The sequence below is a fragment of the Stegastes partitus genome, unplaced genomic scaffold, assembly GCF_000690725.1.
Source record: "Stegastes partitus isolate 25-593 unplaced genomic scaffold, Stegastes_partitus-1.0.2 Scaffold1468, whole genome shotgun sequence".
In the NCBI taxonomy this organism is placed as follows: domain Eukaryota; kingdom Metazoa; phylum Chordata; class Actinopteri; family Pomacentridae; genus Stegastes; species Stegastes partitus.
Window position 1 is genome coordinate 10,185 of NW_007579199.1, and position 26,797 is coordinate 36,981.

The 26,797-nt window shown below is 40.7% G+C and overlaps 2 protein-coding genes across 2 annotated transcripts in view; both read right to left on the reverse strand.

Moving 5' to 3' along the window:
- Nucleotides 1–19,222, reverse strand: part of tpcn2 (two pore segment channel 2) — a 28,288-nt gene extending 9,066 nt beyond the window's left edge. Inside the window, exons 1-12 of the mRNA XM_008299815.1 lie at nucleotides 18,957–19,222; nucleotides 11,471–11,526; nucleotides 10,498–10,574; nucleotides 8,200–8,377; nucleotides 7,894–8,010; nucleotides 6,651–6,757; nucleotides 4,611–4,683; nucleotides 3,055–3,154; nucleotides 2,885–2,950; nucleotides 2,709–2,773; nucleotides 1,672–1,763; nucleotides 1,381–1,462 (exon numbers count right to left, since the gene is read on the reverse strand). Coding sequence (XP_008298037.1) covers nucleotides 1,381–1,462; nucleotides 1,672–1,763; nucleotides 2,709–2,773; nucleotides 2,885–2,950; nucleotides 3,055–3,154; nucleotides 4,611–4,683; nucleotides 6,651–6,757; nucleotides 7,894–8,010; nucleotides 8,200–8,377; nucleotides 10,498–10,574; nucleotides 11,471–11,526; nucleotides 18,957–19,107 — 1,164 coding nt within the window. The 5' untranslated portion in view covers nucleotides 19,108–19,222. The remainder of the gene's footprint in view (nucleotides 1–1,380; nucleotides 1,463–1,671; nucleotides 1,764–2,708; nucleotides 2,774–2,884; nucleotides 2,951–3,054; nucleotides 3,155–4,610; nucleotides 4,684–6,650; nucleotides 6,758–7,893; nucleotides 8,011–8,199; nucleotides 8,378–10,497; nucleotides 10,575–11,470; nucleotides 11,527–18,956) is intronic.
- Nucleotides 19,223–21,416: 2,194 nt separating this feature from the next.
- The window catches only part of nadsyn1 (NAD synthetase 1), a 30,451-nt gene continuing 25,070 nt past the window's right edge, over nucleotides 21,417–26,797 (reverse strand). Inside the window, exons 15-21 of the mRNA XM_008299816.1 lie at nucleotides 26,266–26,401; nucleotides 25,884–25,990; nucleotides 23,584–23,715; nucleotides 23,267–23,336; nucleotides 22,560–22,688; nucleotides 21,967–22,143; nucleotides 21,417–21,743 (exon numbers count right to left, since the gene is read on the reverse strand). Coding sequence (XP_008298038.1) covers nucleotides 21,708–21,743; nucleotides 21,967–22,143; nucleotides 22,560–22,688; nucleotides 23,267–23,336; nucleotides 23,584–23,715; nucleotides 25,884–25,990; nucleotides 26,266–26,401 — 787 coding nt within the window. The 3' untranslated portion in view covers nucleotides 21,417–21,707. The remainder of the gene's footprint in view (nucleotides 21,744–21,966; nucleotides 22,144–22,559; nucleotides 22,689–23,266; nucleotides 23,337–23,583; nucleotides 23,716–25,883; nucleotides 25,991–26,265; nucleotides 26,402–26,797) is intronic.

Here is a 26,797-nt window from a genome sequence, read left to right on the forward strand (position 1 = left end):
GGCTACGTTTCACCTACAACTATGACCTTCACCACACATATGTAGCAACTTGTGACCCACAAAAAAGTCCATTAGCATGTTTCTGTCAATCCAACAGGATATCTGCCATGTTGGAAAAACCACGACCATGCCAGGCCATTTTTGCTCAAAAATGGCCATTTTTGGCCATTTTCTAAATCTAACTCCTCCTAAGGGGTTCGTTGTACACACCTGAAATTTGTCAGGCACAAACTACATGACATGGTGACTAAAAGTTGCGGAAAGTTCTTCAAATGTTCCGCAGATGAGGCCCGGTTTGGAAATGGCGGCCCGTCCAATTTCGATCAATGGCCATTTTGTCCATTTTCGCAGTGTTTTTTGAATTCAACTGACTGTTGTCGGATGGTCGTCTCACCTACAGCTACAAGATTCGCTGGGCATGTGTAGCAGGTCAGGACGCACAAAAAAGTCAATCAACACCAACCCCCAAACCCAACAGGAAGTCCGTTATGTTGAAAAACCCCTGTGAGAATTTTGGTGCATTTGGCTGACTTTTGGCCATTTTTGACCATTTTCAAAATCTATCTCCTCCTACAGGGAAGGTCGTACACACCTGAAATTTGGCCAGCACAAACTACAGGAGGTGGTGATTACACGTTAGTAAAACGGTCCGCACAAGTGTGACGGCGTGGAAATGGCGCCCCCCTGAATTTGGCCACAATGCCATAAAACACCAGAATACAAGACGTGCTGTGTCTGTGCTCCAATCAGCCTGAAATTTTACACGCGTGCTCCGAGTCTCAGCCAGAGCGCGCTTCCACCATGGCCAAAATGCACGCCACCGTGGCTCGCCACTAAACAGGAAGTGGCTTGTAACTAGGCCACACTTGCTCCGATCTGCCCCAAACTCGACATGCCGGATGACAGTCCCGCCTGGAGCAGGTTTGCGCCACAACCCGCCGTGCGCGAAGGCCGACAAACGTAGGGCGAGGACCCGTCCATCGCCGCTTGCGGCTTTAATTTTTATATTGTTTTTTGTGGGGCTTTTTCACCTTTAATTGACAGGAAAGTGAAGAAGTACAGTGTTGAGTTTGAGCTCTTTTAAATGAGTAGGCCTCATATTTTTGTTCAAGGGTGTTTTTACTTGTGCCTTCACAACAGTATCCTTAGCAGCCGTTTAGCTCGATGATGATGTGACATCATCACATGACACAGTACATTTGCCTTCGATGTAGTTGTGTTGCAACAGGGGCTCCACCCACAGGCAGCTAAATGCCATGCTGTGGACCACAAAGGTCAAAGCAACTGCAATAACTCAGTCTGCTTCAAACTTGACACTGCACTTCCTTGGGTCTGCTGGTGTGAGTATGAGTGTGCAGAGATTGATGTGTCAACTCTGACCGTTGTGATGGCCGCTCGATAGTAGGTTTTCATCTTGACTCTGGACATCACTGTCAGCACAGCATCAACACACACGCGCTCCCTGACAGACAAAGCAAATGAAGAGTGCCTACGTGTTTACATCTATTATTACAAGGAGCAAACTGAGTTTTACAAGGAAGGACATTTATGAAGTGTGAGGACATTCTGGCAGGTTCTCACATCAATGCAGAACTTCAAAGGGAAGAAAACAATACAAGTCAATGTAATGTCCTCTAAAGTGATAGAAACACAACTGCATATGAGTCTTACTCAACAGGTCGTTCGGCTCCCTGACAGCTGAGGACTTGGAAAGCTGCCCGGATACCCAGCCGTCTCCTGATGATGGACGTTTGAACCGACATCTGAACAAAAACATGAACAGAAAGATTAATTTTCATGCTCTTAATGTGCAAATCTGCAGAATTATTTTTTTTGTTTTCTCTATCTTTGGTGCTTAGGGCTCGTCATTCAGGTTATCTGAAGGTTAACAAGGGTAACAGCATACACACGAAGGTCACCGAAAGCACTCACATTAATACAGGTATGTCTTTATTTAGTTTGCTTCAGATCTGCATATACTGTGTATTTGTGTTTCTCTGTAAGGTGCTATGAACAGGTGAGCAGATGGCAGTCCCAACTCACCAAGACTCTTCCACACACTGTCAGGTAAGTTTAAAATGACAATACTGGAGTTTTCAACTTTACTAAGTTGTTAAGTCACTCATTCTTTGCAGACGCTGACCATGTTTACTGGCATGCTGTCCACTGTTAGAGATTTTGATAAATTTCATTCCACTTAAGAAAGTCATTGGTTTGATTTTGAAACTTGTAGTTCAGAATTGAGTCAAACATACATGATTCAGAGTGAATATCCAATCAGACTTTTTTTTTTTTTTTTAAATTGACATCATTTTTTGTTGTATTCAACTGTGATTTCATTCCAATGAAAAATGGGTGAATGTACTCGAGGAACAGTTTCTTTCTTTACTCAGCACAGATATATTTATAGCCTAACAGTGTCTTTTGTCACTGCTAATCCTTATCCAAATTGCAATTTGTATCTTTCACTACCCATCTTGCTCTAAATACTTTCCATAGCTGTTTCTGCAGGTTTTAAATTTCATCAACAGCTCAACAAAATCCCACATCGTTACCCAGGCCTATGAAATGATGGGTGTTTCCACTGCCCAGGCTTGCCTTTTCTCATTCCAACACATATTAACAACAGCTGAGACTTATTTAGAAAAACTAAAGCCCCTTCTTGATTAAATATGGCAGCAGGATGTCAACGTGTACAAGTCACTCACCAGTAAATAACCCCTGAACTGGTTGTAGATGATGGCTGTCAGTAAGTTCATCAGGCAGTAGGTTCCTGCCAGGAAGCAAACAAATTCCCGCTAAAACGTTTTACTCAAATGCAGTTAGAATCATGTACCACTTCAAATCCAACTGCTGCACTGCTACAGTAGTAACTGCTGCTTACCAATGACACTGAAGGTGATGAAGAAAATGGCGTAGCCTCTGTTTTGAGAGTAGGCAGGGATCATCACTGTGTTGGATGGGGGACAATAAAAAAGTAAACAGTCAGTCCCAAGAAAGTAACATTTACCAGTATGTGAGCACAGCTGGTTCATCATGACACTGATTGCCTACCGTCTGGGTTGTTGGCTGTGGTGAGCAGCACCAGCAAAGAGGTGAGAGAATTAGGCAGGTTTCGAAAATGTAACTCCCACTCCCCGTTCTTCTTTGGATCCTATACAGAGATACAGAGGGAGAGTGGTAAGGAAAGATGAGGGCAAGCAGAGCAGAACTACAGCTCCTACTGTGCTCCCTGCACAGGGTTTAGAAACAGTACTGAAATTAGACAAATGTCCCACATGAGGCTCCAGCTCCAGGTTTTTCTGCTTCTCACAGTTACAAACTGAATCTCTTAAAAGTGCATCAGTATATGTGCTATGCATTATCATAAACTATTCTAAACTATATTAAATATGTTGTCTGAATACATCACTACATTTTTGTTGGTTTGTGGGAAGTACTATGAGTTTATTCTACATTTTTGCTGTCGACAAATCTCACGAAAAGACTCAAATAAAAACATAAGTCAGCCCCTAATTTCTTACCTCCCTGTGAATTCCCTTTAACTGTGGCTCTCAGGCCCAAACCCACTGGTTTCTACTTAAGATATACAGTACACAAAAGAAGTGAGTGCACCTCCATGTAATATCTCTTAAATGTCAAAGGATTTAAAATTGTATCTACTATCAATAACTGCATTACTGCGAAGTTGACAATTACAGTATTTCCTCCTATGAACATTAAAAAAACAAACAAACAAACAAACAAACCCTAATACTTAAGAAACCAAGACTGAGAATACAAAGAAAAAACTGTATGCAACACAAGTGAATACACCTGTGTTCACTGACACACATTAGAAACCCTGCAATCATTGAAACAATATCACCCTAACTGCATAAACATGGTTATCAAATGACCTGTGAGCACCACAACTTTCTCAGTTTGGACCTATGGGCTGTGTACATCTGCATTATAGCTATACATGGAGAAGAACTCCCAGATGACTCAAAAAAATCTGTTAGACTTTAAAAATATAGAGAAGGATTCAGGACTATCAATGACCAATTAATAATCAGTAGAAAAACATTTCCTGCAACCAGGAGGAATAGAATGAACCATAGCACCATTAAACAGATTAACTGTGGTTGTCCTTCTAAAATGACACAACAGACAGTGAACTATTTGCACAATCTGACTCTGAAAGACAGAAGGGGAAATGCTTCAGACTGGACATATGGGTTATCAGTGGAAGGTTTTGTTACAGCTCAGAAAGTGTGAAGGACACTGCATAACATAATACGCTATGTATAGCATTAATTGAAAAAAACAAACAAACAAACAAAAAAAACATCTTCGCTTGTGTTTTGGCACACAATAACAAGGTTAAACTTTGTTAAATAACATGAAAAACAGTCTGAAGTATAAAAGGAATACATTCTTTAGTCAGATGATGGTCAAGATTGGCTCAGATGGGGTCAAAAGTGTTTGGTATGAACCTCAACACTAAATGTTTAATATATTAAATCTGAACTGGACACACACACACGCATATTCAGAAAAGCCAGCATGTCAGCAGTTAAGTAGGAGTATATGGTGTACTTAACAGGGTGTGACCCCACTACACTCACCTCGGTCTTAGCAAACAGCAGCATGCCAATCATGGTAAAGAGGCAGAGATGAAGCGCCAGCAGCAGAATTACACTGCAAAGACATGAAAACCCACAAATATGTTTAGGGTGAAGGTGAAATAGCCCAAAGACAAGCAGGTTGACTGGTGACTCTGAATTGCCTGTTGGTGTGAATGGCAGTCCTGTGATCAACTGACTTGTCCACTGTGTGCAGATGTCAAATGTTATTAGTTTCAGCTCAACCAAAAGGATGAGCAGGCATAACTGATGGATGGATATTCTCATAGACTAGCGATGTAAAAACATGAGACCAGTAGAGTTTCATGTTCATCTGAGTTTTGAAAGTGCTTTAACTGCAAGTCGTCAAACATTGTCTTTTAATGCTGATTCCTGAAAAAGCTTCAAAATAAAACTTGTGCTCAAGTGGTGATATTTCTTTATTTTAGATTTGTTAATCCTTACCTATCAGATGCTACTAAATTGTGCAGTCATGCAGTGATTTTTCTCACACCTTAGCTACTGAATCACAAATGGTCCCAAACTTGAGTTGCCGTATAAAACAGGCTCACTGTTTAAAAAGCACAATCACCACTGTCACATTGTCTGGAGACATAATTTATTAAGAATCAATGGTGTTTAGCACTTGTGTCTCAAAATTCTGCTTGAAATTGCACCTTCTTTAATCCACTTTGGTAAACTCATGATCAGTACATCCACAAAACAATGTCAGTTGCTATAGCAACTGTATTGTCCTATTTTGATGCTTCACAGAAGGACAAGCCAACTTTGATATGCCAAGCATCAAACCTCTGGAATACTCATGGAAATAATGAAATTTAATTTGTATGTTGGCATGTTCAGCGTGGGTTCTCACTGGGTGCTCCGGCTTCCTCCCACAAGTCCAAAAACATGTTGTGGTTAATTGGTGATTCTAGATTGTCTGTAAGTGTGAATGTGAGTGTGCTTGGTTGTCTGCCTCTAAGTGTAGCCCTGCGATACACTGGAGACCTGTCCAGGATGAACCCTGCCTTCACCCTAAGTCAGCTGGGATAGGCTCCAGCCCCCTCTCGTCCCTACAGAGGATTAAGCAGTGCATAGACAATGGATGGATGGATGGATGGATGGATGGATGGTTGTGCCACTATTGCTGGTGCAATTTCACTGTTTAGCAGATCTAAAGTGATGATGTTGAATGTCAATTAAAAAAAAAAAAAGATCACTGTCGCCTATAAAGAAACAAAAAAAACAAAATAAAACAAAAAAAACAAACAACTTTTGTCAGCACCAGACAGTCCTCAAACCTTACTTCTTACTGTCCCATTTAAAATACAATATCTTGTTATAGTTTGGCATGCTACTAGACACTAACACATACAGGGAGTGTATATTTCAGTAATAATAGTACAGTCAGAGCATATTATCATCAGTGTGACCAGATTTTGAGGATGTGGCAATCTGCTGACAGAAGTGAAAGTGCCCTGGAAATGTTAGAGTTTTTTTTGGGGGGGGATAAGTGGTCAGATGGAATAGACAATAACTCAACTGTGTGTTTCAGTTTGTACACTGATAAAGACTACAGTGCTAAGTTAACCCCTGCCCCGAGAAACCAGCTGCCCCTTCCCATGCAAACGACAGCTAATGTAAATAATTACTTTCAGAAACTTAGGAATTAGTAATCTAGTGCAATTTCTTTAAGTGTCCAAATATAATGGCTTAGTTTAACAACATCCTCAACACCAAAAACTTTCTCCATGTGTGATCATTATCTAAAGTGCTACTTTACCAACAGTAAAATTAAAATATATACCCATATTGATGCTGAAATATGAAAAAAAATAAATGCTCTACCCAAATCACTTCACAAAACTTGAAGCACATTACTTGTGTCTGCCTGTTCATTAAATGAATGTAGTTCAGACTTTTGCCGTGGTAAAAGTAATACAGAAACGCTACTATATCTGACCTAAACAGTTTGCCATTATGACGGGTGAAAAGTGAGCAGGGTGCTCATTCAGACATGACTTGAAGGGATTCAGATACCTGGCAATCTCCGGCAGAGTTCTCTTGATGCACTTCAGTGTCTTTTTCATCAGAGAAGAGTTCTGCAGAAGGAAGAATGGTCGGAGGAGCCTCCGTACTCTCAGTTTCTGATTAATTAAGAAAAGAGAAGATCACTATTAGAGTGTAGGGTGCCTTTTTGAATTTTTGAATCATACACACCTATGAATTCACAAGGCCTTCCTCAGAGTGCAGTGTAGCCTGAGCTTAAAATTACAACATGCAACATCCGAGGTGTGTCAGAAAAGTTTCAGGACTAGTGTTACAAAAGAAATATTTAAAATCCAAACTACAAACTACAAGTTTTCCCCTTCAAAGTAATCCCCCTGGAGTCTAACGCACTTCCCCAGCCTTCTCTGCCACACCGCCATGCACTCCTGGAAGGATTCTTCCAGGATCCTCCACAACTCCGTCCTCACAGCCATCCTGATGTCATCCACATCTTCAAAACGGGTCCCCTTTATGATCCCCTTGAGCTTGGGGAAGAGGAAAAAAATCACACAGAGCCAGGGGGGGTGAGTAGGGAGGTTGCTCCAGCACGGTGATGTTCTCCTCAGCCAGGAACTGTCGGATGCTCAGGGCATTGTGAGCAAGCACGTTGTCATGGTGAAGCAGCCACAACTTATCGTGCCACAACTCTCGCCTCTTCCTGCGCACTGAACGAAACAAGCACCGCAGGATCTCTTTGTAGACGTGCTTGGATTACCTTGAAGGGGAAAACTTGTAGTTTGTAGTTTGGATTTGAAATATATCTTTTGTGACGCCAGTTCTGGAACCTTTCTGACACACCTCGTACAAATAGGCGATATGTGCTTGCTCATATGTCAAACTTAGCTGGGCTGAGGTAATTATACTTCAGCATAACTGTGAATAGTTTAAACTTAAATGTTTGCTTAGTTCGCGTTTTAATCATCATGAGATATATGATCCCCAGTAGCAGTGTAATGTTTGATATTAAATTTAATGTTGAGCATCAACCCTAAGACACATGTCTATCACTTCACAGTCACCAATAAAAATTTCAAAGATCTAGCTGACATGAGACAATTTTTCCCACGGGGTGTCATGACTGAAAGCCAGTTGTTTCGTCTGCTGATTTGACCAATTGGTCACTGTCAGTGCAACTTTCAAGTAGCTTTAAACTAAATGTCATTTGGTGGCACAGAAACAGCTGTGGGATGAAAGTCTAACATCTGATAGCTATTTTCAGGAGCATGAACCTCACCTCATCACACTCCATGCTGACAGACAACACCCAGTCAATGATAGAGACTGAAATGACTACAGTGTAGCCGATCAGCCATTTGTTCTTCCTTAATTCCTCCCAGCCAATCAAATAGCTCTGAGGAAAAAACAGCAAAGGTGAAGCAGTGGTACAAATGGACAAACAAGCAGTTACCTAAAAATAACTTAAAGAGAAGCAAGATTATTTGAAAACAACACATGAGGCAAGTTCTATGTTGTGTATAATGTTAACCAGACAGTTGTTCACGGCCTGAAAGAAAATATTTTACACCCTGTCTGTGCTTACCTTGACAGCAAGATCAAGGCAGAAGATGATGAGGCAGACCATCTCAATGCTCTCAGTTAAGCCACAAGGAGGCTCAATAGCTGGAGAGCGACTCCGGGGGTCCGAGGAGACAGAAAGGGAAGATGGGCGCTCCACAAATGCCAGCAACAACACCACCGCAATGGTCAGGCCCAGGCCCCTGGGACAGGGAAAGAGGAGGAGTGGATGGATAAATGGATGTAGGCATGGTAGCTAAAGGCCTGGGACAAAAAGAAAACATTGTAAAAACGTCATGATGCATTTGCTTATTCAACTCCATATTTCAATGAGGGTTACCCAATGGTGCTGTAAAAAGTTCAACTTTGCAATAAAAACTGTCGACAATAAATGGAACACTCAAGTCTGTTACAAATTGTACAAGTTTTAGGCTTTTTTTTACTGATGGCTTTTTTTTTTCAACAATACAAACTTTCCAACATATAAAGAGGTCTGAAACACTGACCTGAACAACCAGTGTATCCCATCTACAACCGATTAAGGCTGTACACACAGGAGATTGCTTACCAGTACAGTGCCACAATGTCAAGGTGGTTTACACATGTACACTTATCATTATTTAGAAAGGATACACCTTTCTGGAAGCCATTAGAATTACTGTTTATAGGCAAATTTGTATGCTGCAATTATCATTTCATTTCCAAACACATTTTGTCACGTCACCCATAAGGCTAAAAATCTAAAGCTTAGATGAGTAGCAAAAAATTCTGATAGTGGTGACTGCTAACAGCAGCACTAAAACAGAAACCAAATTAAACTGTGAAAAACAGCTATTTCGCTGGAAGGTGACGCGGTGGTTAGCATCGTTGCCTCGCTGCAAGAAGGTCGCCGGTTCGCATCCTGGTGAGGACACCCGGGATCTTTCTGTGTGGAGTTTGCATGTTCTCCCCGTGCAGAGTGGGCTTCCTCCAGCTTCCTCCCATAAGTCCAAAAATGTGTTGAGGTTAATTAGAGATTCTAAATCTAGGTGTGAATGTGAGTGTGCTTGGTTGTCTGTCTCTAAGTGTAGCCCTGTGATAGACTGGTGACCTGACCAGGGTGTCCCCTGCCTTCACCCTATGTCAGCTGGGATAGACTCCAGCCCTCCCCCGTGACCCTAGTGAGGATTAAGCGGTGTATAGATAATGGATGGATGGAAAACAGCTATTTCCTAAGTCACAATCCAACATGATTGATGGATCACATTTTAATGCTGCAAAATATATGGTTTAAACATCTATATTGTGATGTCTGCATAATCAACAATCGTATTGATCCTCCACCAGGGAAATTTAAAATGCATTATTGTCTTAATAATACACAGTAAAACAGTGTTTTTTTCCCCTGCAGGACAGGAAAAGACAGAGTTAATGGAACTTCAGATTGTGCTAGTGTGAATGCTTGTGGGTTTGGGTAAGAGTAAAACACATGTTGTGGGAACACATGGCCAGAAATCCAATGGAGTGTGATTAAGAAAACAGTGCCGCTTAGGGCTCTATTATCATGTACTGTCCACAGGATAAAATAAGCAAAACAACAGTAGTTTCAAGTAGGACTGGTTAACCACATGCTTTTTCAGGTGGAAAAAATAAAGTATCACTGTCATGTCACCAGATGTGAGGGAAAACACGATACAAATATATATCTTACTTTTAATGTTGTTCAGTTTTAAATATACAAAAAAGATACAATTTCCATGAAGAAGCTTGTAAAATTAAATTAATTAAGGAGCTCTATGAATAAAGATGATCTTTTTTTACAACTGAAACAGTTTTGGAACTAAATTGTCACTTTAGCAAAGCTGCATATTCACTGTAGCTGTAAGGTTTTGAGAAATCACATGCTCTCTTTTGCATTCTGCACCATTACGTTCAAATACACTTACTGTTGTCAATGCATGTCTGTCCTGACCTAATGTCTCTATCTCCTGCTCAGACCTCAGCTCTCCTGAAAATCAGCAGATGCTACAGTCTTTCCTAATTTAATTTTAATTTAAATACAGAATTTCTGTCGAGTTTCTTGTGATTTCCTGCTTTGAGGCGCATGATAAGAACAGTGGCACTAGTAACATTCACTCTGGCTGTATACACACCGACACAACTCTGCAGCTGAAACAACTCTATTTCTGTGATTTACATCTTCACATCAAACATGTCACAGTGTGTTCTGTCCCAGTATACACGTCACTAAAACCTCTTCCTAATACTTCAATAATTCAGGTACTTTGTTTTTTAGCTTTACATCCATACAGACTTGAGAAACTGTTGGAAGCTGTGAGCTTACCATTGGCATATTCTGGAGTAGTACCATCGATATAGGCGGAGTGACCTGGCATCTACTCGGTGGTAGATGGACCGGTACTGTAGGCAAGCAAGTAGAGCTCATTAATACAGTTTTAGGTATGTTAACACAAAAGCACAGAACAAACAAAAGAAAGGAACACAACAATAAAAGTCAAGGAAAATACAGAAAAATGTGATCTAACTTAGCTTCTCTGAGACACCACAGGAGACTACATTCAAGTATTGATACAACAATCAGTCATTTCCCTGTCTGCCAAGACTAAGTGACTGTAACTAATGGAAAAGAAACTGAAGTTTAATGAGGACATTGACAAAAACATAGTATGTAGTGTGTATTAGTTAAATCATTGCCAAGTATTAAATGGATCCATCACTGTTGCAGCGTTGAAGAGCAACACCAGCAAAAGTGTGAGCACTTTTAGTTTTCAGCCTGAACCGTGGAGCTGCAGAAGTCTTTACTCTTTGTGTAAGCGCGCAAGTATCTCACCATGGAGTGCTTTGTATGTCAAGAGCAAATCCTGAAATGAATCCTAAATGTGACACTGAGGTAGCAGAGAGGAACACCTTGCTGTAGACTTCAGGACAAGTTGTCTAGACAGAGAGGATTTGCTGAGGTAGGAAAACCAGCAGTTACAGTGATGAAAGTCTTATTGCAAACCTCTTGAGTAAAGAGTCTGACTTGAGCGGTGTTCCAACACCTAAATACACCACAATTATTACAAATATTTTCAAATACAAAAAGATTTTTTTTCTAAAATGTCCCATAGTATGTGAACATATGGAAGACTATTAGCATGAGGGACACTAAAAAAAAAAAAAAAAAAAAAAAGGTCTCAGAATTCAAATTCTCCCTAAATTACTGCTGTTTGTTAATATATTTAAATGTTAATTCACCTCTTACTATCAAATATTACCAAAAGGAGATTGAAGTCACAGAGTTGCACTGCACTCACCTGTATGGCATCCTCTATGAATACAACAGCTTGTTGGATGTAGAGGTCCTCCTCATCTGTGGACACAGAGACAAGAGACAGTAGCAGGAACATCTGAATTCTGTTTCAGATAATGAATTACCAAAGATGTTCCAGTAGTTCTCCAAATCACTATGCATGTCTTAGTTCAGTGAGGAAGCAACAGAGTGAAAAGAACATGTTCTCTGACTAGAACAGACAAAAGAAACAGTTTTGGAGAAGCTGTTGTCTGTAGAACTGGTTGGACTGGGACCAAAGATAAAGGTTTGTTTTTTCTTGAGGCAAAACTGGAAAAAAAATGGACCTGGGACACAGCTTAAGACTCAAAAACTTGGCCCACTTTTTTCTGGTTTATCTCCCCTGAAACACCAGCGCTACAGACACACACACAAAGCTTGGATCAATCTCTGACAATTCCAAATAATGCATCACACTAAGGCCCTGTACATGTAGATAAATCAAGAACAAAAATCCTGAAGCCCAATGAGTGGACAACATCTCCACTGCACCCAATAGCACAAGAAGCAATACCAGCCTCACCTGTAAGGCTTAAATTCTATTGTTTGTCCTGAAGGTTGCACAACAAGAAAACTCAAGACATTGCAAAAATCAAAAGGGTTTATCTTCCTTATGGCAAAATATGACTGGAGGAGCATTGCAGTATCTTACTATCGCATTTATCTAAAGTAGGTCATAAGCATGAGCGTGAGATTCAAACTAACAGAACAAAACTTTGACCCGGGAGACCAACAGAGCCTCAGAAGACATTATGCAACTGGCTGATTCATGTTGTCTAATGTGATGTTGCTAATAAACTGAGGACCGATCCAGTTTCATTGTCTGAATACCTGTGCAGCCTACACTTCTGTACCAGGTGCTTCTTCTGATTATCCGGTGGGTGTTACTTCCAGAAAAAGCAATGCAAAACAGATCACGTACACTTGCACACACTAACCGCTTCCTTAAAGTGTCAGTCGTCAGTCCATGGCTTTTGTAAACATGAAATTAACATGAATTTCTTCTGTACACACAGTAGTGAGTGTTTTTTGGCACTGACAGAAACTGGAAGTAAACTTGGTATCTCACAAATTTAATTTTGCCCTCCTGAAACAGGTTTTCTAATTAAAGCTTCCCCCTTTAAAGACGCTAACATCAGGAACAGACTGAGAAACTTGCTCCTTACTGCTAATTAGAGACTAAAGGAGCTGAAAAAAATAACTATTCGCTTCTGTTAATTTATGCAGCCTGCCTATGTCATAACACACAGAGAACGCAGATGAAGAATGACAGGACGTTTTAAAGATCCCATATTGGGTCTATTTTCAACATTAAAATGGTTCATTTTACTATGACTCTACAACAATGGTTTTAGCTCTGTTCTAAAAAGGGTATTTCAGTGTCTGCAGCTTTAAATGCAGTTGAGATGCGATCCAAAACCCCTTTAAGGAAGAACACTCTCTCTGGGTGTGATTCACAGCAAACAGAAAAGCAACTGACCACAAAGCAGTTAACACAGACATGAATGAGTGTGTAAGGTGAGGACTTTGCATAACCCACGCAGTCCTTATTCACTGGTTTCAAATCAGTCTTGAAGGACTAGTAGTCTTAGGAGGCTTTGGGTTTTCAAAAAGTTTGATTTTGTAAAATACTTGTGACATAACATTCTCTTTAGATACAGTTCCAAAAAGAACATCCTCTTTCACTGCTGAATTTGGACCTGTCAGGTGTGGCAGCATAGCACTGTCAATAATGACGATGGTTCATCTAAGGTACTGGGTCAGACATGCTTTAGCTTAGAAAGAAGGTTAGAAAAGACTGCTAAAGTTTACATGGTAGAGCTAGTTGGGGGATACACAGCATGGAAAATACCATCCTCCATGTGGCTTCATCCGGTAAATTAGTCACTGTGCAACTGTAAAAGGCATTTTTCACTGACATACAGTGGTAGCAAAAGTTGTTAGAACGCTTGGCATATTTAAGTGATTTGAGTTATTTTTGTTGAATTTTTTGTTGAAACTAAAATACCTGTAAAATGAATTAAATATCTACAAAGTCATCATTACGCTCTATGAACCATAAAATAGAACCGTCAACAAGCAGGTCATTGTCACACAATTATGTTCCTTCACAGAAGAAGCCAATTACTTGTGTAATCATTGTCTGGTGTGATTGTGGTTAAATTGACGGTGATGCAAGAGTCTTAGGACACAGCTGTGTGATTCTTTTAAATGAACAAGGCCTAACCTGCTAATTAAGTTATGGGTAACATCAGGGTTTTGTTTCTGAGGCCACACCACAAACTGGTATAGATTCAGATCCTCTAGAAGTAGCCTTGAAGCACATTTTGTTCTTTGAAAATGGCTAAGGTGAAGAAGAAGCTAATGAGTTAGCAACCGGTTCATGTAAAGGCCCATTTTGATGCTGGATGGAGTAAGCCAAGAACTTGAGATGCTGTCCAAGCACTGTAAAGTACACTTTAGACTTTCATGATGCCACCAGAACCAAAAGTGGAGAGGTAGAAAAAACAAACTTTCAGACAGACAAGTGAAGCATCTCAAAATGTTCAGACATAAGGACCGATGAAAGACCTCACAGGAACTGCACGATGAGATCAACATCACAATAACTAATGGTGCAACAGTGTCTTTAAGAACTGTGCGTCGGAAACTAGAAGAAGCACTTGTTGGCAGAATAACAGCAAAGAAGAAACCCTTACTGAAAGAGAAAAATACAGTGAAATGCCTGAAAGACAAAGGATGATTGGTATGAAGTGTCACGGACTGATGAGTTCAGATTTGAACAGATTGGCAACAAGTGAAGAGTGTATGCTGGGGGGGTAGTAGGACTCAGACTCACTTCATCTGGTATTTGTTGTGCTCAGAGCAACCATCTGCATGTTTGATGAACATTATGAAATGAAATTGTGCTTTGGAGGCATCCATCCATCCATCTTCTCCCGCTTATCCGGAGTCGGGTCGCGGAGGCAGCAGCCTTAGCAAAGCCGCCCAGGCTTCCCGATCCACACACCCCTCCCCTAGCTCTTCCGGGGGGACCCTGAGGCATTCCCAGGCCAGTCGGGAGACATAATCTCTCCAGCGTGTCCTGGGTCTTCCCCGAGGCCTCCTCCCAGTGGGATGCGCTGAGAACACCTCCTCATGGAGGCGTCCAGGAGGCATCCGGAAAAGATGCCGGAGCCACCTCAACTGGCTCCCTTTGATGTGGAGGAGCAGCGGCTCCACTACAAGCTCCTCCCGAGTGACTGAGCCCCTCACCCTATCTCTAAGGGAGCACCCAGCCACCCTGCGGAGGAAACTCATTTCAGCCGCTTGTATCCACGATCTTGTTCTTTCAGTCATTACCCAGATTTCATGACCATAGGTGAGAGCTGAGACGTAGATTGACCAGTAAATCGAGAGCTTTGCTCCCTTGCTCAGCTCTCTCTTCACCACGATGGGCCGGTACAGCAACCGCAACACTGTGTATATATATATATATATATATGCTAGGTGTTCTAATAATTTTGGCCACCACTGAATATCTTTTTTAAAAAAAAGACTATGTCAAGCTGTGCCAGCCAATTGTCAGCCTGATGTCATCTGGAAGGAAGCAGCAGAGACTTATTCAGCACATGTGCTGGGTATCCACCACTCCTTGATATTAAATGCTTTATGTTTGCTTCCAACATTTTGATAAAACATCTCTGCTTGAGGCAGAGTTTTCATTTCAATTCAACCTGAGCCTCAGTCAGAATTGACTTTTCAAAAAATATTTTTGAAGTTTGGACAAAACTGAAAGTGCTGGCAGATAATGTTGAGACTGGCTGAAAGTGTGTTAGAAAAGAACACTGTGACACAGTACTGGAGCAACTAACAGACAAAACAAAGAAGTATATAACAGAAACTTGTTCCACAGCTGTCAGGTGATTCTGTTTAATGCAGTTTTTCCACTCAGTGGTCACATAGATACAGATATGACTTACACGCACATTCCTATGCACACACATTTAGTGCAGATGACTCAGTGTGTCAAAGAAGGATGTGCTGTAGTGGTGGTGGTGGTGGTTAACACTGACAGGGCAACACTTTAAACGGCTGCAGTGACATTGATACACACACAACCAACACACAACCCGGACAGGCAAGTGTGAACAGCACTTCTCAATGCAGCAGAGGCAGAAAAAGAAAGAGAAAATTCACCAGGGAGAAACTGCTGCTGCACTTAAATGTTAGGACTAGGTGGTCCAAAACCTCTCGACTGGAAGCTGTTGAAGCTGGTGCAATTACAGAGCAAGGAGCACTCGGTGGTCCAGTAGGAGAACCAAGCACTGGATGTGACACTTTGTCACACCCAGTTTGGGAGAAGCTCATGAGCTCTGCGATGGTAGGGTTTACGCACAGACTATTGTGGTATGAAATGGAGGCAAAGGGATAGGGTCTAAGGGCAAAACAAGAGAGGGAGCAGGTGATATTGTTGCAGTAGCCCAGGATGTGTTTGACATTGAGAAAGATCTAGTGAGTGACCGACAGCCATGTGAGGCAGTGCATGAAAGGCATGACTGCCGGAAAGTTGCTTTGACCTTTGATAATAATGGCAATGGTAAGGTTTTCAAACGAGGTCCACAAGAGGGCAAAAATAATGATGAGGCAGATTTCAAATACTGCTGATGATGGCTGGAAAGTTTTTTTGGTGGAACTGCAAAAACTTTGTTGGCAACTGGTATCTTGTTGCTGGAAATAGAGGCAGGAGGTTGTTGAGATGAGGGGATAGAAGAATGGCAGGGAAACTTGTATCCAAGTGCAAGGATTTCAAGTTGCTGATTGTTTAAGTGGTAGACAGAAGTTAGTAAGACTGTCCTCCAGGCACCAGAAATAAGAGCAGAAGATTGTAAGGTGTGGATGGTACGGGTGAGGGAAACTGACATCCAGGTGCCAGAATGAGAGCAATAGGATTGTTGGAGTGGGGGAAAGAAAATAAATCTACTTCTCATTTGACCTGTTAACTCAGAAAACATTTTTCTAATTAGTTTATGTTTTTTTGTGTGTGTGTGTTTTTTTTTGTTTTTTTTTAATAAAACATAATGTATGTTTGCTAAGTATGGTTACACTTAGAGTAAAATAGAAGATAAAGCAGGGTATGTTTTAAGGTGGGGCTACCCTGCGAATGACAGTTTGCGATCTTGTCACTGTAGTGTCCTCAAGATCTCAGTCAGATTCACTGCTCACCTGTTAGATCCAGTTTCAAAAGACCAACATGTCAATGGCCAAATTCTGAACTTGAACCTTTAAAATTATTATTTATTAAAAATATTCTGATGAAAGTCTCACATAGCAAGACCTATCCTCACAGCACTGTTTCAGTACTGGAGAATGGTCTTGCTGCACCCCATTGTCATCCTGATATTGGGGGGAAAATGCTCTGGCTTGTTTGTATTTCTTTAAACCAATCACAGTCTTGTGTGATCATACACCCTGGATACAGCAACAGTGTTGCTGCAAAATAGTGAGGGGTAAAGTATGATGAAGAAAGCCATTTTCTTTTATTTTGATGGTCACAGACACCTGAATTCATTCCCTGTTGCCATGTGTTTTCCCACCTCCTGTCACAGACACCCGATTCCACCCCGTGTTGTTCATTATCCCCTGACCTCCTGCCATTTGATTCGCAACTGTATGCTATCAGAACCCCAACTCCACCACCCGTCTGGTCACCAGACCCCGATTTTATCACCTGTGGTTCATTGCCTCCCTTACCTCCGGTCACTTGATTAGCAACTGTATGTTAATTTACCTCTATTCACCTCTGTATTTACATACAGCCCCCCCCGACTTACCCTATAAATGTGTGACTCTGCAGATGTTCAGGGTCGGTCCACCTTCACAGACTCATGCTCTGTGTTGGTGAGCCCACCGTATACTAATAAACACCCACTACAGCAAACTTCACATGAGGACTATGAGTAAAATTTCTTCAACAAGTATTTTGGTGAAACATTTGCATGCAGGCAGGCTGCAAAATGATAACATTCACCTAAAGAACCAAGCAGGCCTGAATTATTACACTATCAAAACCTTCATAAAAACTTGACATTTAACGCATGTAAGTTGCTGGTTGGAGGTTGTTGTTATTGTTGAAAACAACAAATAAACATAATGGAAGGGGAGGAGAAAGGTGCATGAAATGTATGGCAGATATACATCAGGTGTGTAAGACTCAGTACAGAATATTGTACCTGCCTGTGCAAGTAAATAAATGCAAACCTCTCATGCATGAAATTCTAAAAAAAACTGAGGAAGAAAAAACGTTTTGACTTTGCGATTACTCACAAACAAGACTTAAAACATGTCCAACTGGATTTTGTAAAAAAATAAATAAATCTGGTATTTTGAGGAAGATATAAAACCATGCACTGTAGCGGACACCATGAATTAATGGTTTAAAATGAAGTAAAAATACTACATATGAATAGTGTGGGAATCTTTACTTATAGATATCAACATGAAACCTTCCAAGTTAATCAACACTAAACCAGAAAAAAAAACAAAGGATTTTGACCATATTTTAGGAATAAAATACTTTATAAATCAGGCTGAGAATGATATATAAACCAACACCTCTGTAAAATCCTTCAGAATATTGATAGAAAAAACAGTGGAAAGTTTAGTTTCAATTTTGATGATAACTACAGCACAATATTAATTAACTAATGTTATTACACTAAACTTACACACAGGAAGAGCAGTATATAATTGCTGATACATGACGTCCACTACAGTGTACAGTGACATGTTCACTAAAAGAAAAAAAGTGACAATAGCCACACTGATTAAACTCTGAATAAAGCATTTCTACACTACAGTAAATCAGAGAATATTTTTGTACCTGTGTGCCTTTGTAGAATAAAAAGTTGTCACAAATATCCCACAGATGACAGGCACACCTCCATCATCATCTGCCAGATTGGATTTATGATGTACAATGATGACACAGAAATACAGAAGAGGCTTGGCCGATTGCTAGCTGCTGTTTGGGAGTCATTATTGCGAATAAAGCAGTTTTCATTAAAGTTAAAATGACTGCTAACTAAAGTTGATGCCATGCCTTGACTCAGTCCGCATACAATCCACACAAAAACTGCAAACAACAGCACAGGCCAGACTGAGTCACGGAATGGGGAAAGCTAGAAGAGCTGTGGACCACAGTGAACCGCAGACTGCTGCTTGTTTAACCGGCCACGCTGGTTTTCGCATATTTCCATGTTTTAATGAAGCTGACTGTCACGTGCAGACCTACTGAAATGCTTCTCAGTTACAACACTGCTGTTACTGCTTCCACCCAAATAAAGGAGCTGAAGCGTCCTGCTCTGGCTGATAACGAGTCGCCGACATGTCCTGACACATTTCAACTTTCTGAACTTCTTCCACCTCCACCAGACTTCTCCAACCTTCACACACACCCCCTGTCCGCTCACCTGTGTCTCTCTCAACACTGCACGACTCCCTGGACACAGAGTACGACATCCGTCTGCTGCCCGGGGCCCCTCTGTGCTCCGTGCCCGACCGGGAGCCATAGTCCCCGGAGGCTCCGTTCGCGGTCCCGCTCAGCAGACTCTCCGTTTCCATGTAGGAAATCTACAAGTTGTAGTGAAGCCGCTCCCCAGCAGCACAGGTTACCGCGGAGGTGCTGACGGAGACGGTCGGTCTGTACCGCCAGAGTGACGCAAAGACGACGAGCCTCGGAGAGTGTTTTTAGGAAGTGCGCTGTGCCTCCCTCCCTCCGCCTGTCCTCAAGTTTCACTTTACAGCCTGCACTGGCTTTAAAGGCACACTCCACCTACAGCACATCCTGCACAGTCACATGAACAGACAAGGAGCATTGCAGTGAGGAAAGGGAGCCGGTGCAGCACGAAGCAGTGATAAGGAAATGGGAGGAAAATGAAAACAGGTTTCAACTTCCACTGAGGCGAACTGTTGTGGTGCAGCATCACCCCAGGGAGAAGAAAGACCTGTACAGGATGGGCAACTATAAAGTAATCATGCCCCTGTATTTGTTTTGTGTGTGTGCATGTCTTTTTTTCTCTCGTCTGTTACCAGTCTAGTGTTTTACAGGAGAGGAGTTTGAATGTGAAACTTAATATGTGACCTCGGTATGGTCCCTTCTCAGAGTGATTAGATTTTGGGGTCAATACATGCATTGGTGACCTACAGAGGTCAAAGGTCACATTCCCAAAAACAGTTCTGTATGACTGAAAATGCACAAAAAGACACAACTTTAGTATACTAACTTAGGAAGACATTGGAGGCCTATAAACTGGTGATGTAACACCTTGAGACAAAGGTCAAGGTCGCACCTAAGGTCTTAAATCGTCACAGATTTTAAATCCATTATAACTTGGAAAAGATGTAAGATAAACACATAGTTTCTTATTACAATCAGATAGGAACCCATATTGGTGTTGAGTCATTTGACCTTAGACAAAAGATCATGCATCTTAGGCGCTTAGCCGTAGGCGTAAATTACAGTAAAACACTTCCCCTCCATGCAAAATATCTGTGTTACATGATAGACTAAGCTCTTGTTATATGATGTATCATTCTAAGGCAAAATCAAGACAAGTTCATCCTCAATAGGCGCACAGTAAAACACAGAATCAGGTAAACATACATATATTGGGTAACTATGTCTCTACTGAGGGCTCTCGAGTTTAGTCAGTATATATCTGTAGATCAAATGGTCATATTTTTGGTTCCTCACATTTATCATTTGCTCAAGCATTCAAACTGCCACGTAGAAGTGGAAAAGGTCCAATAACGTTTACACTACATACGTTGTTATTTGTAACCCTCAGTTGATGAAAAATACGGAATAGTGGATTTAAATATAATTGTTTTTATTTGAATTAAACTGTTTATTGTTTTAGTTGTTTATGAAGTTAATAGATAATTACAATTTAAATGCCACAAGATGTGTAACACTGTTCTGCTCAGACCACCTACCTAGTTGAGAATCACACTGTGTCCATCCAGTGTTTTGTTTCTTTCTTCTTACTTTGGGTTGGGGTCCTCATAAACCCTAAGCTAAACCCGAATCATAAACATTTTAACTAATAAAACATGGACAAACACATGACAAAATTTATAACAAAGAAATCTAAATACACTGGGCAAGTCAAGATCATGACACACTGAAGGAAAATGAACTTCTGAAAATTTAAAATTAACTATACATTTTTGACTAGCTACGAAGTTTGATTTAGTAAAAAGTCAAAACCCAATCTAGTAGGTTACGACCACTGACGGTGTCCTATTGATCAATCTGTTAATTTACGATTTTATCATCAATCCCGTTTTTATATCTCACAATTCTGATGTACTTTTGACTTTGTTGGACATAATTTGGAATGCACAAATTTGATAAACATGTAATAATAACTATAAATATATTTATTTTTGGCATTTCTTGCATTTCTTTTTCCAGAGCCAAGAGCACAACATTCCTCCCTAAACTAATCTCTGTGCAAGACAGAGAATCTTTATAATTTGCATGTGAGGATGTAATTATATCATCATCTACAGAAAGTACCATGGGTGAGTTAAAAAAAAAAAGAGAGATCTGTATTTACAGTATATAGTGAAAAATATACAAAAACAGTGTTAGCTAAGGATGAAACGTGTTAACATCATGTGTCACATCATGCTCTGTCAGCTAGCACATTTTTAAATTAATTATTTCATTTACGTTTTCTTTACATTGTTTGCAGTTTCTTCTTAGAAAGAATCAAACAATATCTTAAAGAATCATCTTCTCTTTCAAAAGTTTTTCTGAAATTTTGATTGATGTTGTCAATAATGTCTTTTACTGCCATATATCTAATGTGTAATACATTTACTGTGCCACATACAAGATAAATAATCAGCTTTATAAACATCAGCAGTGGCTTTAGTTCTTCTATTTTATTATGTGCAACTCTGAGAGGTGCAATAGCCAGTACAAGTTTTGCCACAAATGACTGTATTACTACATTCACATAAGGACAGACGACACACGAAGAAATATCATGTGCTTCATGGCATTTTTTCCCCTGACAATTAAGCACAAAAACATGTAGGTAGTGCTTGGCTTTTATTACAAGGTAGAAATTCCCAAAGCCCCCAAAAAATCAAAGAACAATTTCTTCTGATCTGCCCTAGTTGTAAAGCATTTGCACTGCACAATGAAGACGTTATTGCTTTGGGGTGTCTGCTGCCATCTCGGACACCTGAAAGGAAAAAAAAAAAAACAATGTTAAAAAAACAGAACCAACTTCTTAAAGACGTCTATTAACGTCATCATTGTTTATTTACTACACCAGAGTCCTAGAACAGATCATGTTCACCATCGGCATCCATACTTCATTCCTGTGAGTCTTTGCTTTTTATTGATCTGATTTCACATTACTAGCGTTTTAACATGAAAAGAAAGTTAAACTCATGTATAGGTACCTGTTTGTCAATGCACCTGAACTGCCAGGTCCAGCGTGTGTTATAGAGGAAAGGCCGGATGTCAAAGCGGTTGTCATCAGGGCTATAGCTGTCGGCATGATAGGATGGCGTCACCGTGGTCATCTTGTGGCGGTTGACCGAGTACATCCTGAAAAAGTGTTTCACCTTCTGGGCCACCTGAGGAAAGACAACAATGGACTTATTTTTTGGTAAAAGTTGTTGCATGCACAATATTCACTTTCAGTATTTCCATGTCAAACAGCAATTTGAAAATACACTCCTGATCAAAATCTTAAGACCAGTTAAAAAATTGCATGAATTTGCATTTTGCACTGTTGGATCTTAGGAGGGTTCTAAGTAGAGCTTCAAAATGCAAAAAGAAGAAATGGGAACAAGGGACCAAAAGTTGTGAGCAGGCAGTTTAACAGTTTAACTCAAATAGGCTGTTCTCATCATTCTGCCCTAAAATAATATAACAGAACAAAAAGTCAAGTCAATAATGCCACTACACTTCTGCTGTAAGGCCTGTTATGGACATCATATCATTTGTCTAGCAGGGGAATCTATTTTGTCCTGTGAGGGAGCTGACTGACCTCTGTGGGTGAGAGAGCATCCTTCCACATATGAATGAGTTTACAGAACATACTGAAGGGACCACACTTCGAGGTCTTCCTCAGTCGTCCAATCACAGATAACTCAGAGTAGGTCATCCCCATGTCCGCCTGAAGAGGAAGAAGTGGGTATTAGAGGAGAGGAGAAAAGTCTTTTAGGCTCAGTAATGTAAGCGATCTGCTGCTGGCAGAGGTCTATATAATCCACAATGGACCAGACCCAATCCAAGAAACACAACGATAACTAGACCCGATCCAAAATGCAGAAAACTTTAACAGACCTTAACAGAGAGAGAACACAAAAAAGTGAAGCAATATCATGATAATCTACCAGCTAACAAGCTGCTGCAATAATATAATAATAACATCAGTTCTAACATTAGCACTAATAACAGAAGAGCAGAGAAAATACTTTCAAGTTGGCTCACATGCCACCATCACTCCCATTCAGAGAGCACCAAAGTCTCACTGTTGCAGTTCAAACTTTATCAACGGGCTGAGTCAGCTGTGTGAAAAGTTTTACTTTGTCCAGATGGGACTGATGTGCAGTAAGTTACTGATACATGGAAAAAAAACAAAAAAACAAACTAATTTTGGCACCAAGAGTAGCTTAGCAGGCTACCTCTAAGTTGACAGCATGGCCATTTTACTACACTCCCTTTAAAGAAATACTTATTTCCATGTCTTACCTCGTCAGTCTGTGACACCTGTCCATCTGTCAGTGGCTCCAGTTCAGCTGTGGGTGGTGCTGCCAGGATGCTGCAGATAAACCACAACCACTGACAAACTGAAAGCCACACAAGATGTTCCACTGTTGCCGTCTGCAGTTTCAGTGTTGTGGCAAATCGTGCAAATACTTCTTCACTTTGTGGTTTTAGTAAACACAGTGAACATACTGGAACACATTTCTGTTTCAGCTCTGGTATTTGTGTTCTGATTACCAGCAGGTACATTAGCCACACCAACAGTTAATTGTCCCCCCCATAAATCTGTCTGTTGCCCTTACTGTCTCAGAGCGGTGAGTTGGAACTTCTCAGCACAGTAAAGCAAGAAGCTCTTCAGATCCATCTTGCTGATGCCTCCTATTGGGTTGATGTCCGCACTTGAGCAGTCATATTTGGTGAAATACCCTGTCAGGCTAAGCAGAAGAAGTAGTTTAGTGGAATGGAATGGAATAGAAAAGAACAGAATAGAACTTTATTGATCCCTTTGGTGGAAACCTCAGGGAAATTGTTGTACTAGCAACAACAACACACCAACACAACATTAGTAATAATAGTAATAATAATAAGAGAAGGTATGCTGTAATTATTCTCCACGACATTGCTTGTCTTAAGAAACAGATATTTATCTTTCTGTTGAAGCGACACTAACAATGTTTTGTGACTGCCATTGTGTCACTTAAAGGAGATTCTATAAAAGTCCTGCAAGGATCATTTCATGCTGTAATTTTTAAGTGTGCCCTTCAGTGTTCTTTCCGTCAAGAAGCCCGCTGATTTCAGTTCATTTACTCTATCATTCAACGCTCTGTGTTTGTATGATCTGTCAATCCTTCCTGGTTGTTCATTCACATGCCGAAGTGAAAGTCTGCCTATATGCAGCACTTTGCTGGATAATGTTGCATCGCTCAGTTTGTAGGTTGGTCTTTTGTTTATGTTTGTCTTTTTTATTGTTGGTTTTTATAGTTTTATTGTTACTTGTTTGTAGAGCACACTTTAACTCCAGTTTTGAAAGGTACTACAGAAATAAACTTTATTGTTATAGTTCCTTTTGACTACACCAATAAAGTGAATATGCTGGTTATCTCATAACAACTGTGCATTTCAAGGTCTGGATATGTATCACCTCTCAATGATCGCATGATTTCTTGATCAGTACAATATTTTCTCTTAGAAACAATCAAAAACAAATACTTTAGAAATATTAAAAAAGCAACGGTAATCAGAAGGTACATAGTAAGTCATAGCAGCACTAATACAAGCTGCAGTGGTTGTCCTTGCAAATGATGCCATGGATATGCGCTACTTGCATGATCTAGCTTTGAAAAACAGATTTGCTTCAGACTTGGCACGGGGTATTTGAGGAAAATGGAGTTTCTGTGACAGATCAGATAGTCAAAAGCAGTGCGTAGCATGAAAAAATAAATGCTTGAAAGAAAAAAGGTTCAATGGATATTGGGAACACAATTTTTGGTCAGATGAGGTACAGCTCATTTGGTATGAAGCCAGAGGTGGAAGTGTGAAGACATGGGGCAGAATGAGTGCAAAATGTGTTGGAGAGATGACATTTAAAGATGGCAAAATTAAAACCAGTGAATATATATAAAAATACTGGCTAACAAGATGACTCCATGTCAGCAGAAGTTTGACAGAAGAGAAATATTCCAGTATGATTATGGTTTAAAGCACACAGTCCAAATCAAACAAGCTTTTAAATAAGAAAAAGGTTCTAAAAAAACACCATAGTGAGCATCACCAGTCATCTGCGTATTTAACCAGATGACAGTCTGGCTGGGTGGACCTGCAGTCCTCAGTATCAAGGATGAAGAGTGGAGGTGAGAGGATGCAGTCCTGAGGGGAGCCAGTAGGGGTGAAGGAGAGGTCGGATAAGGAGTTATTGACTAGCAATCTCTGGGACATGTTAGTCAGGAAGTCTTTGATTCACAGGATTAGCTGGTCCTCCTGGTGGAAGTGAGTGGAGAGTTTATCCGCTTGCATGTGTGGCTGCAGAGTGTTGAATGTATAGGAGAAGTTTGCAAACACGAGTCAGGCTGTGGTGTTGGGTTGTTCCAAATGCTTGCATACAACGTCCATGATGTATATTTTCACATCATCAACCCCCCTCTTGCATGGTATGCAAACTGGAGAGGGTCCATCAGTGGGTTAGTCACCCTAATGATGTGCTTCTTTATGACCCTCTCCATAGCTTTCGTTACAACAGAGGTGAGAGCCACAGGCCTGAGTACGTTCAAGTCTTAACAGACTTCTTCAGAATGGTGACCACTTCCGAACTGCAGCAAAAAGTTTGAGGTGTAGGTAACTCGGAGTCAGTCGGGAAAATTGACTTCATTGTAGTTCGCTGAGATAAACTCCATAGAAAGCCAAAAAAGCAGAAATAAACAGAACCCAGGAACAATCCCAGCTATTTATGGTGCAGTTGATGTAAGTTCTTGGGCAGTCCCGAAACAAAAACGCGAAAGTTGAACGGCAGCTGGACACAGATACTCTCACAGACTTTAGAGAAAAAGTACTAACTAGAACACAAAATACACTAATGTATAAATAATGCAAACAAGTTGAGTAATACCTTTCATCTACGTTGCTGGAGCCCAGTACTAACAATCCACCAGGCTTACCCCGGGCCCACAGACTCAGCTGGGCAAACAGATAGGCCAGGACCATCCTGACCCGAGCCTGTGAACATACACAGAAACACACATACAAACTTGGTGTGAATACAAAAGTTTCTGAGACTCTAATAAAAAGTACTACATGACCATAGTTCTGTTCGTGCAGCATCAGTCACAGCTGACTGTGACTGATGCTGCAGTCATCAGTTGTGGTTCAACTGTACCAGTATGTTTGTGAACACACAAAAAGAGAGCAAAGGCAAATACAGTGAAGGAAAGAATAAAGACAAAGAGAGGGTGGGCAAAGAAACAGTGATTAAGATAGAGACAGGGTCTGACCTGCACATTCTGCAGAGCCAGGTTTTCTCTGTGGCTTCCACCGTTGACACGAAACTGAGGCCACCGCCCAGTAACCACTGAGAAGATACCCAGAATGGCTTTCACTGCCATGTCTATGTTGATATTCATGTGTGTGCTGCAAACCAAGAGAGAAACAAAAAAGGAAGAAAACATTTTTAATCTGAAGTAATTCAAACTCATATGAACCTTTCAATTTTTTTTTACTATGTCATCTCTAAAGTAATCGCCATTGTAGATCAATTTTTTTCTGGACATAGCCCAGCAGGATTTCTGATGTTAGTGAACTTCATCTAATCGCTATGTTAATTGATTAAAAATTATGGCTCTCATTCCTAGCATTCGTTTTGATTCTCAGTATGGGATACGCCCCCTGCGTATGCCTCAGAAGCATTTATCTCATTACGCCAATCTTGATTGGCTGGTGATCGCAATGCCTGCGTCAGGTGGAGCCACCTACCCTTAAGTAGCCTGCACTACCACGCAGCATCACTCAAACACCTCTTCTCGCTCC